General features: G+C 37.0%; 1 protein-coding gene across 4 annotated transcripts in view; it reads left to right on the forward strand.

Moving 5' to 3' along the window:
- Window positions 1–19,160, forward strand: part of Plppr5 (phospholipid phosphatase related 5) — a 272,420-nt gene that overhangs the window by 188,402 nt on the left and 64,858 nt on the right. For all 4 annotated transcript variants that reach the window (XM_076861754.1, XM_076861756.1, XM_076861757.1 and 1 more), the window contains one exon: window positions 18,873–19,005. In XM_076861754.1, coding sequence (XP_076717869.1) covers window positions 18,873–19,005 — 133 coding nt within the window. The remainder of the gene's footprint in view (window positions 1–18,872; window positions 19,006–19,160) is intronic.

Raw genomic sequence — 19,160 nt, forward strand, 5'->3', positions numbered from 1 at the left:
TAAATGTTCATAGATTTCATATATCTGTTATAAATTTACCTTTTGGTAGTGAATTGCAGAATCCTCAAAATGTCTGCCGACTGTGAAATATGACAAACCATAGGTCAAAAAATTATGATTTTGAAATATACTGTTGCACCCAGGGGAGCTTGTAGGGCAAGGCTGCTAAATGAGAATGCAGTCTGTCATGCCCTTTAGGGACTCTCTCTCTTCCCATCCAGCGTTAGTTTGGGCCCCACATCACTCAAGATCCTCCACAGTTAAGTCAGAGGTGGAGCCAGAGAATCTGTAGCCTTCCCACATTTCTTGCAAAGCATTTGCTACTATATAGTACAGATGGGGACCTGCTCAACCTTCTGAATTGTCGCCACCAGGCATCCACACAGACATCTTAGTGGGGAGACCACAGGGGCTCAGCACCCTCTGGGCAGACATGAGAAGAACCCAATGCTATGAAGGTGAAAATATTCCATACAATAAGAGCATAAGAGAAGTTTCTGTTTAGTTCTTTTGCCCATTTCCTCATTGGATTATATGTGTGCTCACACATGTGTATTATGTGTTTTGAGTTCTTTGCATATTCTGGATTTTAATCCCCTATCAGAACAGTATATCACCAAGATTTTCCTCCATTCTGTAGGCTCTCTTCATGCTCTTAATTGTTTTCTTCATGTTATGTATGTAGAAACTTTTTAGTTTCATGGCATCAAACTTATTAATTCTTGGTTTTATTTCTTGTTCTTTTGGGGGTCTTGTTAAGGAAGTTGGTGCCAGAACCTATATGATGGAGTATTGACCCTATATCTTGTTCTAGCAGTTTTAAAATTTCTGGTCTAATTTCTAAGCCTTTAATGGATTTCAATTTGAGTTTTGTGTGGAGTGAGAAATAGGGTTCTAGTTTCATTTTTCTACATATAGCTATTCAGTTTTCCCAGCACCATTTGTTTAAAAGGCTGTATTTTGGGCTTTGTCTCTGTGTCTTCTATTCAGTTCTGTTGGTCTTCATTTCGATTTTGATACCAATATCATGCTGCTTTTATTACTACAATTCTGTAGTATAATTTCAGATCCAGGATTGTGATGCCTCTTGTTTCACTTTTCTTACTTACTTATCAAAGGAAGAAACACAAATGGCCAATAAATATATGAAAAAAAAATGTTGAACAACTCTAGCAATCAGGGAAATGCAAATTAAAACAACACTAAGATTTCATTTCACTCCAGTTAGAATGACAGTGATCAAGAATATGAATAAGAATAAATGGTGGTAAGGTTGTGGGGAAAAAGGTACACTTGTACACTATTGATGTAACTGCAGACTAGTACAATCACTCTGGAAGGCAGTATGGAGATTTCTCAAAAAAACTAGGAATGGAACCACCATATGAACCAGCTATCCCACTCCTTGGTGTTTTCCTAAAAGATCTAAAATCTGCTTACTACAGTGACCCAGCACATCAATTTTTATAGCAGCACAATTCTCAGTAGCTAAATTATGGAATCAACTCAAATGCCCATCAACAGATGAATGCATTAAGAAACTGTAGTGTGTGTGTATACACACACACACACACACACACACACACACACACACAATGAAGTTCTACTCAGCTACTAAAAGAGTTATTGCACTTGCTGGCAAATGGATGAAAATGCAGAATATCATGCTAAGTGAAATTAGCCAAACTCAGAAACTCAAAGGTCATATGCAGAAACTAGAGTAAAGTACAGGAAAAGGGGACGGAAGGGTAGGATAACAAAAACACAAACAAATATAAATTAATAGATGAACAAAAGAAAGTCTAGTAGACTAGAGGAAGGAAATGGAAGAGGGCAGGTAGGATGGAGGAGAAAAGGAGAGGGAAAAGGGGGAATCATAAACCCCATGTGTGTATAAGTTTGTCAGGATGAACCCAACGACTATGTATAACTATGAAGCTCTAATAAAAAAAATAAAAGGATAAGGTAGATGAATTTTTTTCCCTGAATGATATAGAAAGAACAGACAGAGGAAAATCACATCTAAAACCTTCATTCGGTATTGCTGTACAAAATTATGAACCTGATGTCAGAGGGCTTGGAGTCGGTACTTTATGTTCTCAGCACACACTTGCTAACTGCTGAGCTATGATGACTCTAAATATTTTGACAACCCATAATATAACTCAATAGAGAAGCAGACACTAAGATTATGTATGATTGGGACATTTGGAGGGATATGCTGAAGGTTCGAAGGAGCTGCATAAGATTGATTTCCTTCCAAGTATAAAAGTCATGGAATCTTAGCTGAGGGTAATTTTCACATGCGTGTTCAAATGGAAATGCTAATCAGAATCTTGTCGGCAAGCGTTGTGGGGAAAATAGCATAGAAACTAAGTAATATATGAAAGAGATAATGGGCTTCAAAGATATCTTTTTCCCCTTAAAAATTAAAATTAAGTCTTCTATATCACTTCTGTAATCTTCTGCTATGCTAGTCAACATCTGTAAAAAATATTATTTTGGGAAATAATATTAATTTATAACTTTTCTTCAAATTTTTCTTTTTCTTAAATGAATTTTCTGTTAACGTAACCTGAAATAATGTTAATTTCTTTACCTCCTACCAAACTGCCCCATCACCAACATTTTAAAAGGCATTTCAGAAGAATAGGCTGATTCTCAAAATAAGATGCAGTAGTCTGGGGGCACATTGCAGAAATCAGTATTCTGAGCCCCATTATACTCTGCCCACCAATACAGACTCTGACCTACTCTTTGTTTGATGAAATGCAACTTTTTGTTAGAGCCTCTTGTCAGATTTATTTAGCTTATTTAGAGAACATATTTCTTTGCTTATTATAGAGAACATATTTCTTTGTAATTTATCCCAATTACAAGATAGGTAATTGGGGGAAACAATAAGTGCAAAGGGTGAGAAAAAAAATTTTCCCACGTCTTCCTAAAAGAAAGCAAAATAATAAAATATTAGAAGTCAAGTTTGGCATTGAGTAATAAAGTAGGTTAATTTGTATCTCATAAAGTTCTTTGACTTCATTCTTACAAATGTCCTTTATGATGAATATAACATTCACATTGGAGTCCTACTACCTGGGTTTGAATCTCAAGTCTGCCTTTTAGTACTAGTTATGAGAATTTAGGAAAATTCCTCTTCCTGTGTCAGTTTTCTTATCTGTGAATGGGGTAGTAATACTTACCTCATAGGGTAGTTATGGGGACCAAATCAAATTGATACACACAAGATATTAGAACAGTAGCTCTTTTTTTTTTGATCCATGGCAAGTGTTTAATGCCACTTTTTTAAATGACAAAGGGAATATATTTATGAATTTATATAATAAATAAATATATAGCACAAGCTGGTATTAAAAGTATTTGGGATAATAAATACTCATCTTTTAAAAATACATTTCCCATTATCTATTGGAAAGACTTAAATGGCTTGCTTAATAAATTCAACTGATTCAGAGCTGGCAGGGTTTCGAATTTAAATTATAATTATACCTTGTCCTAATACACTGTGAGCAGTAATCTGGAATGTTGCACTTACACCAAATACAAATGAGTCCAGACGGCAAAATGAGTTGATGTTCCAGGATTCATCTCATTCATTTATTTTTGGGTTTCAATCATGCTCTTCTTTGTACATTCTCATCAAACATTTTTAATGGCTTGGTAAGTATAAGGATTTCCTATGTAATCATCATTTACTGTTCTCGTGAAAGCATTTTAAAAATAAAGTCCTTCAAATGTCTGGTCCTTTTTTCAGTAAAATTGAATGGCCTTAAAAGACATTTGTTCTGGCAGTCTGTTTAAAGGCAGGAGAGATGAAAGCCAAGAAAACCGGAAGAAGATGGCCTCCAGGGAACGATCTGTATGATGAATTTGAAATTACAAGGAACAGTGTCTCTGCTTTCCCAGGCAGAGCTGTCACCTCGTAAGCCTATTTCCATGAAAAGGAGAGTGTTATTTGGGGGATCATGGATTAGTCTATTGAATACATATTGCCGTGATGCCACGGTAGGGCACTTGAAGGTGACCCCCAATAATTCAGTCCCCTTATACAACAGAAATCTGTGTTTTGGTACAAAAGAAATCTCAACCGCACAGCAACATAAATTGAAACAATAAAGAGAACAACAGAAATACAGTTAAAGAAAAAGGGGTAGAATTATGGTCTGCTACCAGGCAGTAATAAAGAGCCAGCACACTGGCTCCAGTCCCTGATAATTCTCCCCAGATACAGTTGTCAGAAGACACCCCAGGAAGTCAAGTGGGGAAAAGTATAGCTCTCTGTGCTGTAAGAAAATAAAGTTGCTCTTTGTAAACCATGAATCTGAAAAGTAAGGTAAATCCCATTGTGTTCCCCTAGCCTCTTCCCACAGCACATCAATCTCAAAACACTACTCAAATGCCTTTTTATTTCCCACCTGTGTCACCTTTAGAGTAATATTTTTCCTTCCCATTGTGTTAGTTAATACTTGTTCTCTTTTGTGTTAAACTTTCCTCTCTCCTCTTCTTAGTATCCAAGGAGGTGGTGAAGGGGTTCATTGCTACTTTTTTCAGCTTTACTTTTTTTTTTTCAAAAGCTCTGATTCTCTTTCTCCACTTGTCATATAATAGCTACACTAGCTGATCATCCTTCTTCAATTCAAATTTCTCTCCCCCAAGAAGGAAGATGACTTTTGCTCTTACCTATTCTCACTAGAGTTTTTGAGATACAAGCTCTACTAGATGCTTTAAGAAGGATGGTCCCTAGAATATAGATTTCCAAGATGAAATAAATTTGGAAAACAATGAGCAGTAACTGACAGTTTTCTTTAGCAGATTGTCAATCTTTTGGTTCATGCAGAAAAGTTAATTAGTAGGAAATTATACTCATAAACTCAGAAGGTCAGACAAGAAAACTTTAACTTGCTAGAGTTTTCTTCCCAACTAAAGTACAATAATAAAATATCACAGGATCAAGTAGAACCTCAGAACTTGATTGCATGGAATTAAGTCCTGGCTTTATGTCTCACTAGCTGAATAACCTTAGATACATGCCTCAGTTCTGGAGTGCTTTGAGTATGCCCCTCGAGGGTTCATGAGTTGGAAGCTTGGTCCTCAGTGTGCCAATCTTAATAGGTGTTGGGACCCTTAAGAGGTGGGGCCTAGTGGGAGGGGGTCTTTGTTAAAAGCATTGCCCTTGGAAGGGATTAAGGTAGTTCCTATGAGACCCCTGAGTTAATTCTTCTGTGAGGGTTCTCAGGAAAGAACAAGCTTAGCCACTCCCCAGCCTCTTTGGCCTCCCTTCTTGCCTGTCTGAGCATGTGATCTCTCCCTCTTTCTGGACTTGCCCTATGGTTCCATCTACCATGATGTGACACTAAAGCCAAAATGCTCAGTGGTTTTTTGTACCTTTAGCTTCTAAAACTGTGAGCTAAACAAATCTTTCCTTTTTTTTTTTTTAAGTTATCCAGCCTTAGGTATTTTGGTATAGCAATAGAAAATAGACTAATACAATAAGGCAGGCAGTATCTCTAAGCTTTGTGTTCTTACCTATAAGATGAGTATGATAAAATAGTGCCATTATGGAGCTTTTGGAAATTATGACTCTTGATGGGCTCATATGCATTTGAACTTTCAGGCGGTTATAGATGATTTTTGCTGCTTTTTCTTGACCAATAATCTTTTTTCCCCTTCAAAATATCATTTAACATCCTGCTAAGTTTAGTTTGAGGAGCACTAACTAAGGACATTTAATTTTTTCCTGTGATTCAGATATTTCTAAGATTCTCCATCATCCCAAAGTCCCAAAGAATATTTACATTTTATAATGTCACTCTTTTATTTTGATAAAGAAGAGAGGAAATGAATTCTAAAGTGTATTTTAGAAAAGATTGTTAATAGCCTATCTATCAATTTTGCTTAATTATGAGGGAACTTTTTTGAGGACTAATGGGTTCATGATACCAGTGTTGGCCTCCAGCAGATTTGTGAACATGGAGAAGTCAGCCTCATATATTAAAATAATAGTCGTAACACTATAAGCATACAAAATGAATTTGTAGTACAGTGTTCTCATAATTCATTTTTCTTATTGCTTGTGCTCACTACATGTGTAAGAATGGTTGAGCAAAGCATAAAAATCATGTGAAGTTTAGTCAGCAACATTTATTTTAGCTAGGAAAGTACTTTTAATGCTTTACATAAGTTATTGTCATTTTAAGAAAGGATTGTGCATAGTGTGTAAATGTATGCCTTCTTGTTAACAGAACACACCTCCTTTTTCTGTATCCTCTTATTGCCACTTCACCCACACATGCACCAAAATATTAGTGTCTGAACTTTAACAATATCCAAAAGTATCAAAGTGCTCTAAGATTACGTATTCCTGGTAACCCAGCATAAAACTTGTATCTTATTGCAGATACCAGTTGGAGAGAATCTTCAAGGTCATCGTCTAATGATGGCCAAAATTTACATAGGGCTTGCTCTGTGCCATCTCTTGGTCTAATAATTTTGACAATTAACTTATGTAAATCCCCACAGAAGCCCCATGATGGCATCGTTTCTCCATCTTACAGGTGTGAACAGTGAGGTGAAGAGAGATTTTATGACTTACCCTTGGTCCTTCCTCTAGTGAGATGAGGCCAGTCCTCAGCCATGCTGGTTCTCAAGTTCTTAACCGTATTGCATGGGAGAAAGTAAGCCTTTCCAGTGTGGGCAAACATTCTAGGAAGCCAGTATTCTGTGCTCATGTCCTCAGGCTCTGGAGGGTTACTGCTGACAACTCTACTTACATGGGGTTGAAGAATACTGGATGCATTTCTGCAAGAAATGTCCCAGAAAGGAACATTAAATTCCATTTCGTGCAGGTTTGGTCCCTTACATACCCGGTTCTCAGACATCACTTACCCCTGATGTCATCCTTTATTTATTTTCCAACATTATCTGCACATTTGTCTACACTGGCACATAAGTTGTTCCTTTGTGCCCTCTCCATTTTAGACAAAATGAACTATGCAGTAAACTCTGAGGCCAGGGACATGAGTGAACTGGTCTGATGCTGAGCATTGACTGAGTCTTACTGGTTAAGAGTCTTCTTCTCTTTAAGTCTCATTTAAAATATCTGGAAATTGAGTGTTCAGTTTCTTTATACTTTAGAATCAATTTAACCTGTCTTTGTAGCATAGTTAGCACAAGTACATAATACTTATTTGTTCAAATAAATATCTAAAATGCCTTTGAATATCTCCCTGACAAATTAAAAATGTGTGTAATCAAGAGTTGTAGACTCTTTGAATTATCCTGCTGCTCTGAGAACCCGGATGGCTAGACCCCACCCCCAGAGTTGCTGAGTCAGTAGGACTGGGGTGGGTCCTAAGAGACACAAGTCCCAGGAACTGCTGCTGCTGCTGCTGGTTCAGAGACCACATTTGAGAACCACTGCTTGTGGAGCTCTGGAAATGACAAATATTGTTCCACTGATTTCCCAGTTAAGAAAAGAGTTAATAGGCTTATCCGACCCAGTGGTTGGGATGACAGTTTCATATATTTCTTATCCCCTAGTAGCTCCATTTTAGGGATGTTGATCTTTAAGACTGCCAACCTAACTCAAAGGAATAAATTCAATTCCTGACCTCATCTTGTTCTATCTAAACTGGCCTTTTGATTTACAACTCCACTTAAACTGTCCTCTCCCCAGGACAACAGCTAGTAACGTATTGATTGTGCTTTATTTTCTTCTTAGGTATCTGAACTTTAATAACACTGTTTACCTAATAAGTTTGAAGATTAAGTAGGTAAATACTTGAAAAGCAGCTAGAATACTGCAGAAAACCTAGAAAATTCCAGTAATTTTATTTTTATTGTATGTTATATGTTTCCAAAATTCCCCCCTTAAAGTATCTCCTTCAGGATTTCTATCATGGACGCATACCACTTAGCTCTAATTTACTTTTCTTTATCCCCTTTTCTGGCAAATTTTAATGAAAAGGACCTTTCATATCATTATGACTAATTAAAAACCAATGCCACTTGATAAGCAGAAGGGAGTCTAGAATAAATATAATAAAAGCCAGTATTTTGCAACTCTAGCCAGTTATTTTTTTCTGCTAAAAACTATAAAACAGAGACTTACTCCATCTTAAAAAAATAGTAGAAAAATTAGCAAGTTCTAGCTGCCATAACAAAAACTTCACATTTCACTGACATCATACATAAGAGTTATCTTTTACTTATCTAGGAGTCCAGTGCAGGTCTTATGACTGAGGGACCTCAGCTGCTTCCAACTTGTGGCAGCAACAATTGCTCAAGCCTAGAGATCTCTGCTTCTGGCCAGCATCTGGGGAAGAGAAAATGGAGAAAACACTCCCAATTTTTTTTACCTCTTTGATCTGGAATTGACCCACGTCATTTATCCTAAGATTCCTTTGGGGAAAATTAATCTAGATTCAAATGTTCAAGGAATGTTGGTGAGACTAGCTAGCCACTTCGCATGAAGACTTTAGTTTGAAATCAAGTATCTTTCAAAAAAGTATGTGAGACTAACTAAACATGTTCTTTAGCTCAATTCAGTCGTTCTATGATGTATACACTTTTCTGAACGTGTAGAATATAATGAATACATACTTTGGGTCAACTAAATTTGAATGAATTAAGTAAAAACAAAGAAAGAATATGTTTTTGGTGATTCAATTATGAAATGCGGGTAGTTATAGGAAGATACAACCACAGTTATTTAACTGCTGGAAAAGACTGTGCAACTATTGTATAACTAACTATGTCACTTCTTCAGTTCAAATACTTCTCATCTATCCTAACCTCAATTCCACTTAGAAACCATGCTCAGAGAAATCAGCTACTGTATCACTCAGCTATAATGATGAAATGTAAGAAGCTTTGGCTTTTCTGCATCAGGACACAAAGTTAATGAGATAATACCCAGTGCGACTTTTTACCTCAGTATAGCTTAGAACTTTCCTTGGCAAACTTGAACTTGACAATGGGAAATGAGTTCTTTACATATACCTTTGCCCAGTTGTCAAGAATACAAAATATGTTGGATAGGAACCTAAATATAAACATTTAGAATTCTAAGTTATCATCCACAACTATATTTTTACATATCATCATTGTTTCTCAGATATTATTTCACTCACATCTGAAATCTGTGGTGAAATATAATGCCAAATACTTGCACACTGATGGCATGAGTTCTACTGATTCATTACATGTGAAATGGCTTTCTTGTACCAATTTCAAACCAATAATGCTTGGATATTTTGGAATCACACTCAGAGAGGAATTTATAATTGGGGTCTTACTAATGAAATCTTAAAGACTTTTGATATTTGGCATTTGAAAAGATCTATAAATATTCCATGTCTTTAAAACGTCTTGCTTTGGTATTTTGTCATTAAGCAGTATAGATAGCAAAGGTTGAATGTCCGGGTTTGAGGTATGAGAGCAACATTTTGTGCTCATATTGGTGACACTTATACACTTATATCTGGGGATTTATAATTCATACCTGCAGTTTTGAGGGTTACTATTCATTAGCATGTTCGGGCTTTTTATTCACTGCCAAATGAGATCATGGATAAGAAACAAGGCTGAATGGAAAAATTGTCCTCAAAGACAGGACAGAAATGTAGACAGGTCATTAGAGGGGCAGTAGCTCCAAGATAATAGGCAAGACAGGGTTAGAAGGACTCCGTAGTGTTCAAAAAAAAATCTAATATAGTGACCCTGCAAGGGGGTGGGGTTTAACAGGGAGCATGATGCTTAAGTTTGCAGAGCTCTGTGAATGTGAAGAATAACATCTGCCTCTAGCCTGGGTTCAGTAGAAATTTTTTCTGTCTACCAGTAGAAATTTTTTCCTCCCTTTTCTTTTACATTCCAGTGCATAAAGAACTCTCATTGAGGTGAGGGAGGGCTGCCCCCACAAAAGGCTGACCCTTGGGAGGCTGGTTGATACTCCCCACAAAGGCCACACATGTCCTTCCTGAGGTTCTGCTCCTTTCTCACTCTTGAAGGCAGCTGGTGCTTGTGGCAGCAGGTGAAGGGCCATGGCCCTGAGTTCATCTCAGCCAACATGGTTTATCACTTGAACTCTCTCTGGAAATAGCTTTTATTTGCTAGTTCGTGGAAGAAAGGAAATTTTATCAAAGAAAGCTGACAATGCTGTTAGCATTTTCATTGCTGATTTCCGTGCCCTTGGACTGTTGTTTCTGACTTTTTCACTTACAGGGAGAACAAAACTATGGCATTCTGTACCCAAGGGCTACTTTGGGTACATAATCAGAATGGCAGCCAGTGACTCTAGAATTAAGAACCCCTTCTTTATAAGATAGAAAATGACTCAAAACCAGGTCCTCAGTTCCACATAATAGGCCAGGGTCTGCAGAGAAAATAGAGAAGACCTCAAGAAATAACAGTGGAGTTGGGATGGGTGATGTGATGCTCTTTTGGCCTTTGTAAGAAGACTGGCATGTGTAACATGATCAGGAAAGTCATCTTTCTGTACTCAGTTGTCTTATACCTGGACATCTAAAGAATTTTGAAGGTGCTTATGAGACGTTGTGTACCCAAAACCTTCCCTTTAAAATTGTAAAACTGGTAGGATTATGGTGGAACTTCAAGGTGTGGGGAGCCAGGGAGTTGACCTCTCTTGACCTGGAAAAGCTGGAGGAAAAGTTTGCAAGTTCCTAGGTTGAGGTTGTGTTCAAAAGAGCTCTGAACTTGGATTTGGATTCTGACTATGCACTGTGTGACTCAGGCATATATAACTTCCCTATTTACCTTTGAATAGGTTTTCTTATATCTAAAATGAGTAGATTTAACTGGATTTCACTCACTGATAATAGCATTCACATTTATTGTCAATCACTGAGCTTTAAAATTCCAAGTATAAACATTATACCATCCCTGCCTCAGAGAAACTTCCAGCTGAGTGGAGGAGACAGATGTTACTGATACTTATAAAACCATATGGAAATCACCATAATAAATGTACTATGTGCTGTTGGTACACAGAGAAGGGACAGATGAATTGCACCAGAGATAGACATAAGCTTGCAATAGAGCAGGCAATATTTAAATCACGTCTTGCACACTCAGCAATGTCCTGCTTACCAAGCTATATTGAGCCATGGGCCAAGTATAAAAGCCTGGGTGTATGTAAATGCTGAGCATGTCTGTGGGCTGTGTAAGAAAGCAAAAGCTGAAAAGCATAGGTCTAAGCTCAGCTGTAAATGATCTGTTAGGACAAGCCCTGTTAATCCATAGGCTATAAAGACTTGAAATTATACATAGGGCATTTGGATTGCACAAATTTTATTTTGAATAAATCAGTCAGTAGACAGTCTGAACAAGGGAGGTGAATTCCAAGGATACTGTAATGCAGGATAAAAGTAATGAGGCACTAGGTTTTAAAACAAAAATAGTGATAGAGGTGGAAATGAACATACATGAAATAGAATTAAGGTATAAATTCATCATAATTTAAGAATTAATTGAAATTCAGTTGGACCAGAGGAATAACTTTGAAAGATCGCTTGCACAATGAGGTGACTATAGTTAATAACAATGTACTGTTTACTTAAAAATTGCCAAGAAAGTAGATTTCAAGTGTTCTTGCCACAAAAAAATAGAATAAGTATGTGAGGCAATACCCATATTAATTAGCTTGATTTAGTCATTCCACAATGTATACATATTTTAAAAATCATATTGCACACCATAAAATATACATTTTTTTGCACTGAGGGATTAAACCCAGGGGCAGTTAATCACTGAGCCACATTCCCATCCCTTTTTATATTTTCTTTTGAAACAGGGTCTCCATAAGTTGCTTAGGACCTCACTAAATTACTGAGACTGGCTTTGGACTTGCAAACCTCTTGCCTCAGCCTCCAGAAGCCACTTGAAAATATACATTTTTGTCAATTAAATATAATTAAAGTAAAAGTTATTGGTAGAGGCCAATGAGGGAAGAAGGGTCATCATGATATATAAAGACAGATAAGTTTATGAGACAGGTGCTTGAGTGTCCAAGTGGAGGATGAGTGGACTCATTGAGGAGGTGACATGAAAGAACAGGAGGTTTGGGGTGGGACCCATAGATTTGTGTGGGGGTGAAGACTATGAGGATTTTTAGTAGGTAGATTTGAACTTGTTGAGATATTGCCATTTAGTTGATGCATGAATTCCTGTGTCTGGAGTTTAGGAGAGAGTTGAATATTTAGGATTCCCAAGAATAGCAAGGGTGGGAAAGCCTTCAGAGGAATGAAGTCTACCAGGGAATGATTCTGGAAGAAGAAAAAAAGAGCCAACACAAAATACTGGGGAACATAGAATTTAGGTTTGTAATTCACTGACCAGAGCCTCTAATTCAAATTCAGGAGAGAGAAATGTATGCATTAGATTCAGTGTGACTTGATTTTATATCAGTCACAAGGAAGAACAGAAATAGGAGAAAAATAAACACCAAAGAGTCCCCTGTACCTCCTACTGCTGTGCTAAGAGGTTAGGAAGAAAAAGTAGATAAGAACTTCAATTATTATTAATAGTAATATCATTAATTACAAATGATTATGTATATATGTCAGACTGAATACTAATGCTATTGGTGTTAATAGCACTCTTATTGTTGCTAATAGTATTCTTGTTACCAATAACTATGTCATTGATTATGATCATGGTTAACATTTACCAAGCGCTATCTAAATACCTCCAAGGCCAAGATAATCTATTTGAGCTTCTAGGGGCTCGAACAGAGAGCTACCAGGAAAAGGCAACCTCTGGGGACTTCCTGATGCTCTTCTGGTGGGGTTTGTTTCCAAATCCTTGGCTCACTTATCTAACCACCAGTCTTCCTTTAAGTGTAGCCAGGATCACACAATGTCTTTCTTAAATGTTGTCTTAAAATTTATGTTTTCTTAGAAGGAGGTAAAAAATAAGATCAAGTATGCAAAAGATCTATTAGAAAAGCAACTGTAAAAGACAAAGTTTGGAGGGTAATCTAGAGAAAACAGAGAAAGTCTCTAACCCAGATGATGATGAGGGCCTCATCTAGATTAGAGAATGGGGGGAAGGAGAATTATGTGGAAGGTACCCCAGACTGTGAGGCACAGTTCCAAAAAAGATTTGCCCAAACTGATGGGGAATCTAACAACCAAAATTGCCTGGTAGAGGTATCCCAGGCCACAGAGAAATAGGCATGCCTGAGTGCTCCATTATGCTGCCATTGGTTAGGACTAGTCTTTAGGAAGAGTGTCCTCAGCAGAGATACAGTAGTATGTCTAGAGTCACAAGCCACCACAGATGCCCTCAGTCACTCATGACAATTCTTCCTAAGTGTTCTACTGGCAAATATCACCCAAACCAGTCAGCACATGCATCCCTGTACCCAATTTAAGTATTTTGTTTATGTCTTCCTTGACTCTCATTGCCTCACACTGTGTCCTAACTCAGAAGGCCTTTACTTAAATGCATTCATCATAATAATTATTTTATTTTCAACACTTAAATTTATCTAAGAAATATTAACAATGGAAGTTTTCATTCAGGAAGATGGGTGGGGAGATGATGTAAGAGAGAGTTTTATTTTGATGAGGAGTTCCATAGATGTCTCAATAAGTCCTAAAGGAAATGAGATCTAGAGCATATGAATTAGACAGACCCACTGGGTCCAGGCAGACACTAGGATCCAAACATGTATGTTTGCTGAGATGAAGTCCAAGTAGATGGACAGATCACAGTCTCCAGAGAACACAATGGAAAGGGCTGGTGCAGGCCAAGAACTGGCACAGGGATGTCCAGAGAGATATAATGGATATGAAAGCCATCAGGTCACAGTGAATTTCTTCTTTCTGAGACCTTGCCTCTCTATCCAGGAAGCTAGATTGTATAAACCATGACACATTTTCTTTACCTTGGTTCACTGAACCAAGGAAGAGCCCTACCTGAAGCTGAGCCTCCTGGGGATTTGGCATTGGGGTTGAGTAGACGAGTCAGTTGAACCATTTCCTTAAACTAAGCTGAAATGTTCAATATAAGACTCAAGGCTGTTAGAGCCATTGCATAGATTAGGAATCAGGAGAACTGGCTTGCAGAAAGATAAGAATAAGTCAGGCCCTCTAGGAGCTGATATGTGAGACAGTGTGACTCCAGGGCAACAGCAAGACTGAGACAGAGAGAGCCAGTGCCTGGACCGCAGAGGACTTTCCATGGGTGGAACTAATCTCCAAGACCCTTCCCCTGGGTTCTGAGATAGTCCACCAACTCTGGAATTCAATTCTCTAATTTTCTTAATCCAATCTGAGTATCTTTCACTTTATTTATTTATATATTTGCTTGCTTATTTATTTATTTATTTATTTATTTATTTATTTTTGAGTGAGTATCTTATGATAGCAGCCAGATACCACTGACTGAGGTACTATTGTCACAAACATGCTCAGTACACAAAAAGAAGTTCAAAAAATGAAATGTGCTGAGATGTACCAAGCAAACGATTAGCTTGAGGCAAGATACTGGTGATATAGTCACAAAGTGCTCCTTTGCCTCCATCAGAAGATCAGATAAACAAATAGTACAATTATGAGGGAAGCAAGACTATCAGAACTTCTCGCCAGAGTGGAAGGGAGAGATGGCATCACGCTGGCTCCCAGACAAAGGAGAGAACTAGTTTTATTCGTGTGAAAGGGTGGTAGGGGAGGTCTAGAATGTAGGAACATTTGTTGGCTTTTGGTACATTTCACTTCAACCTCTTGGGAGGCGTAGTTAGCCTGTAATTATTCATCCTGGTCAAATGTTATATCTCTTATATTTCATATGGATTTGCATGCTATATAAACATCTTTGCCCTGTGATAAGGATGAGTTGCTGTAGCTGTTTAGAGAACACATCGGTAGGGGGTGGAAGGAAACACATATGTGAGTAACAAGCTAAGGACCTTGGGAATTTACTATTTGAGTGACTCCTCAACAGTTTTTTTTTTCCTGTGTTTGTCTTTGGAGAGTCCTGGCAGGGTATCCTGGTTTTTATGCTATGCCTGGCTTCTGAAGCCCAGAGATTGTTGGAGAGTTAGTGAGCGAGGGGGTAGGGAAAGGCACATAATCCTCTCAATAGCTAGCAAGGTGGGACCCACAGGAAAGCACATACCATGCTTTAACAGATAAGGAGCCCAGCAGTGCATTCGCCCTTTCCTGGGGATGATAGGTGTCTCATTTCTGCCTGACAGATGTTATTCTCTTAATCTTAAGGGGTGCTGCTTTTTATGAGAATCCCTGACTGACTCACTGGGAATAGTTGTTTTGGAAAGAGTTGCCCACACAAGGCAGTTCTCAATATGAAAGCAATCTTATAATGAAAAAAGTTATCAAGTTAGAGACTGCACGTAACAAGATCTGGTTATGGGAATTAAGGAATGGGATAAAGCCTTTGTCACAGGAACAAGGAAGAAGTTGGTTATTAGAAGTCAGGCACAAGGTCAAAATCAGACTAGGACATTGTGATCCATTGAGGATTGGATTTATTGAAGCATTCAATAAGAATTTTAGATATCATTCATATATATTTATGAATACACACACACATACACACACACACATACACACACTGTATTATCAGTTTGAGTTGGTGTTCAGGGTGCTATGAGGTGAGGCCAGCCTGGAGTGGACACCCATGACAGCTGCTGTGGAGAAGAGAAGGAGGGCTGTAGTTGGTTAGGGAATAGTAAGTCATGAAGAGGAATTCACAGTAGATTGTTAGAATTTGGAACATTCTATGGCAAAACAGATCAGGAAGGAGTGGAAATTGAAAACCCAGAAAGGATCATGGTGGTTATTTATTTTGAGGGGCAAAAAGAGGAGATAGGACATGAATGACTTATTCAGAAAGGGAAATAAGAAGGTGTCAAATATGTAGCTTGTCTGTTTGTTAGTTTTTTTCTAAGGCCCTGGTGACAGCTGATGTACCCATGAAAAATAGTACACCTGCCTCTTTTGACCAGATCATTTCATCACACAGCTGATTTGCTTCACCAAAGTCAAAATTAAAAGTTAGGAGGATTGAGGCACTGTGGCACATGCCTATAATCCCAACTGTTTGGGAGGCTGAGGCATGAAGATCTTGAGATTAAAGCCAGTCTCAGCAAAAGCAAAACACTAAGCATCTCAGTGAGACCCTGTCTCTAAATAAAATAGAAAATAAGGCTGAGGATGTGGCTCAGTGGTTGAGTGCCCCTGAGTTCAATTCCTGGTACCAAAAAAAAAAAAAAAAAATGTCAGTAGGAATTTGGAAGTTTGAATCTTTCCTATTTCAATTCAGTCTCACCAGAAAGGCAACAGCAGACTTTTAAAATATAGTTCAGCTCAATCTCTTCTGGTTTAACCTTGAACTTTTGCCTTCTTGGAAGAAGAGATATGGGTACTGGGGAACAAATCTGATCAAATTATATCATGATATTGTGTGCAAGTATGAATATGTATCAATGAATTCCACTAATGTGTATAAGTATACTATACCAATAAAAAGGGTCAAAAATTAAGAAAGAGAAAAATTATATAGTAAGAAAAGAGGAAAAGGAGATAGAAATAAAAGTGAAAATTGGTAGATGCCACATAATTTTTTGTTCACATTGGGGTAAAATTAGGTTGAGCACCTAATCTCTATGCCCTCCCCTCTATCATCACTTACTATTTTGAATATCTTATAATCATAGATATTACTTTTATGTAGACTCCAAAAACTTTTCCCTGGTGTCTTAGTCTGTTTTCTATTGCTATAAGAAAATACTTGAGAAAGGGTAACATAAATGGAGGCTTATTTAGCTCACAGTTTCAGAGGCTGAGATGTCCAAGAGCATGGTGCCAGCATCCGTTCAGCATCTGTTGAGGATCTTCATGCTGCATCATAACATGGTGGAGAGCATTGCATAACAAAATAGAGAAAGTGTAGCTTGGAGCTCTCTTCCCCTTCATATAAAGCTGCTAATGCAATCACAGGGTCCTCGAGTTCATGATCTCATTAAATCCTAGTCATCTCCCAAAGGGCCCACTTCCAAATACCTCTAAAAAACCTGACTTTGGGAAATGAATTTCTGCATGAATTCTGGGGAACTCACTGAAACCATAGCACCTGGGTAGCGTCAAGGACTCCAAGGACTCCCTATACAGCATGTTAATTAATCTTAACGAGACTTAACCAAAAACAAACTTAACAAGGGCAAACTTGCAGGCATATTATTGACTCCACTTTCCTTTTCTCTTAACCTTATTTCTTATGCTGTTGTTCATGTATTAAATAGAGTAATAGTTGTGAGGATGAGTGAGAGATTTCTCCTGGATTGACTGGCCTGAAGGGAAGTAAATATTTTTATCTCCTTTAAATTTCTACATCCCCATTGTAAAATGAGATAATAACACATATTCTAATTATCTTGCTGGTGATTTTAAAAGCCATGTACAAAAACCACTGCAAATGGTACAGAACAAAGTGGAAGATAGCCAGGTCCTTTAAGTCAGAAAATAGAGCAGAGAACCTATACCAGAATGCAGCCCAGCTCTCCTTATTGGCTCTTGATCATTTCACTTGAGTTCCAAGTCTTGATTTCTTCATTTGTTATATTATTCCCTATGTCATCTGTTTTTTATGAAGATTAAAATAAAATATTTATACTAAAGTATAAAGAATATGTTACTCCTCAATATTTATCCAGAAGAACTAAAAACTAACAATACAGCCACATCAATGTTTATAGTAGTAACACAATTCACAATAGCCAAGTTACGGTGCCTGTCCACAGATGAATGGATAAAGAAAATGTGATATATATACACAATGGAGTTTTACTCAGCCATAAAGAAGAATAAAAAATAATGGCATTTGCTGGTAAATGGATAGAACTGAAGAACAACAAGCTAAGTGAAATAAGCCAGATTTAGAAAGTCAAGGGTTATATATTTTCTTTCAGATGCAGAAGCTAGAGAAAATGAGAGGGAAAAAAGTTGTAGGTTCCTATGAAAATTGAAGAGAGATCAATAAAATAGAGGAAGGGGGTAAGAAGTAGGAAGAAAGGATAGGAAAATGGAGGAATGTGGAATTAAATTGACCAAACTATCCTATGTACATATATGAATCTACCACAGTGAATTTCACCTTTATGTATATTCATAATTCACTAATAAAAAATTATAAATAAGTAGAAGGATGACCAGTAGAATAAAGGAAATGGGGAGGAAATGAAGAGGAAGGAATTACTAGGGACCAAGTTGGAATAAATTATATTTTGTGCTTATATGATTATATCTAAATGAACACTACTAGTATATATAGATATAATGTACTAATGAAAAACAATATGTTAATCATTACAATTTTTAATAATGTATCGGATGAGAACAATCTTAAGGCAAAACATGTGAATTGATTTTTTTATTATGAAAGTATTACTGTGATTTCTAATTAGTATGTTTATACCAGATTTTTAAGTTTTTGCAAAAAGAATCTATTTGGATTCTACAGAAGACTTATATTTATAACAAGACACAGTCACTGATAAATCATAAAACTCAGTCACACACCAAAAATAACTGAGTACTTTAAAGATCCTTTCTATATTTCATTTTTAATGAAGGCTTTTAGAAAACAAAATCATTATAGTCTACTTTTATTCATAATTTATCATTTTAATACTCCCTTGAATTGAGAGAAATATGATTTTTATATATAGTGATGAAGTTATAATGAAAGACATAAACACAAATGTGTCTCAGTTTTACATCAAGATTGTTACAAAAGGAGTGGCTTTTTGCATTTTAAAAAAACACACTTATACTGGTTTCATTCTAATATACTTTAATCTTTTATTTCTTTGCAAGATAATAGTCGGAGAAACTGCTGTGTTTTGCCTACAACTAGCCACAAGGGATTTTGAAAACCAGGAGAAAACAATTTTAACTGGAGACTGTTGCTATATAAACCCACTGGTGCGCCGAACTGTCCGATTTCTTGGTATGTGTTCACTGCATTGTTTTTATTCTCGCCAAAACATTGTTGATGTATAAGCTAATTTTAAAAATGACCCATGTCTTAACTGTATAAAAATATTAGGTTTTCTTTCTTGTGAAATATTTCAATTTGGTTTTATAAATGAACATCACATTCTA

Source organism: Callospermophilus lateralis, chromosome 7 (genome assembly GCF_048772815.1).
Source record: "Callospermophilus lateralis isolate mCalLat2 chromosome 7, mCalLat2.hap1, whole genome shotgun sequence".
In the NCBI taxonomy this organism is placed as follows: Eukaryota; Metazoa; Chordata; class Mammalia; order Rodentia; family Sciuridae; genus Callospermophilus; species Callospermophilus lateralis.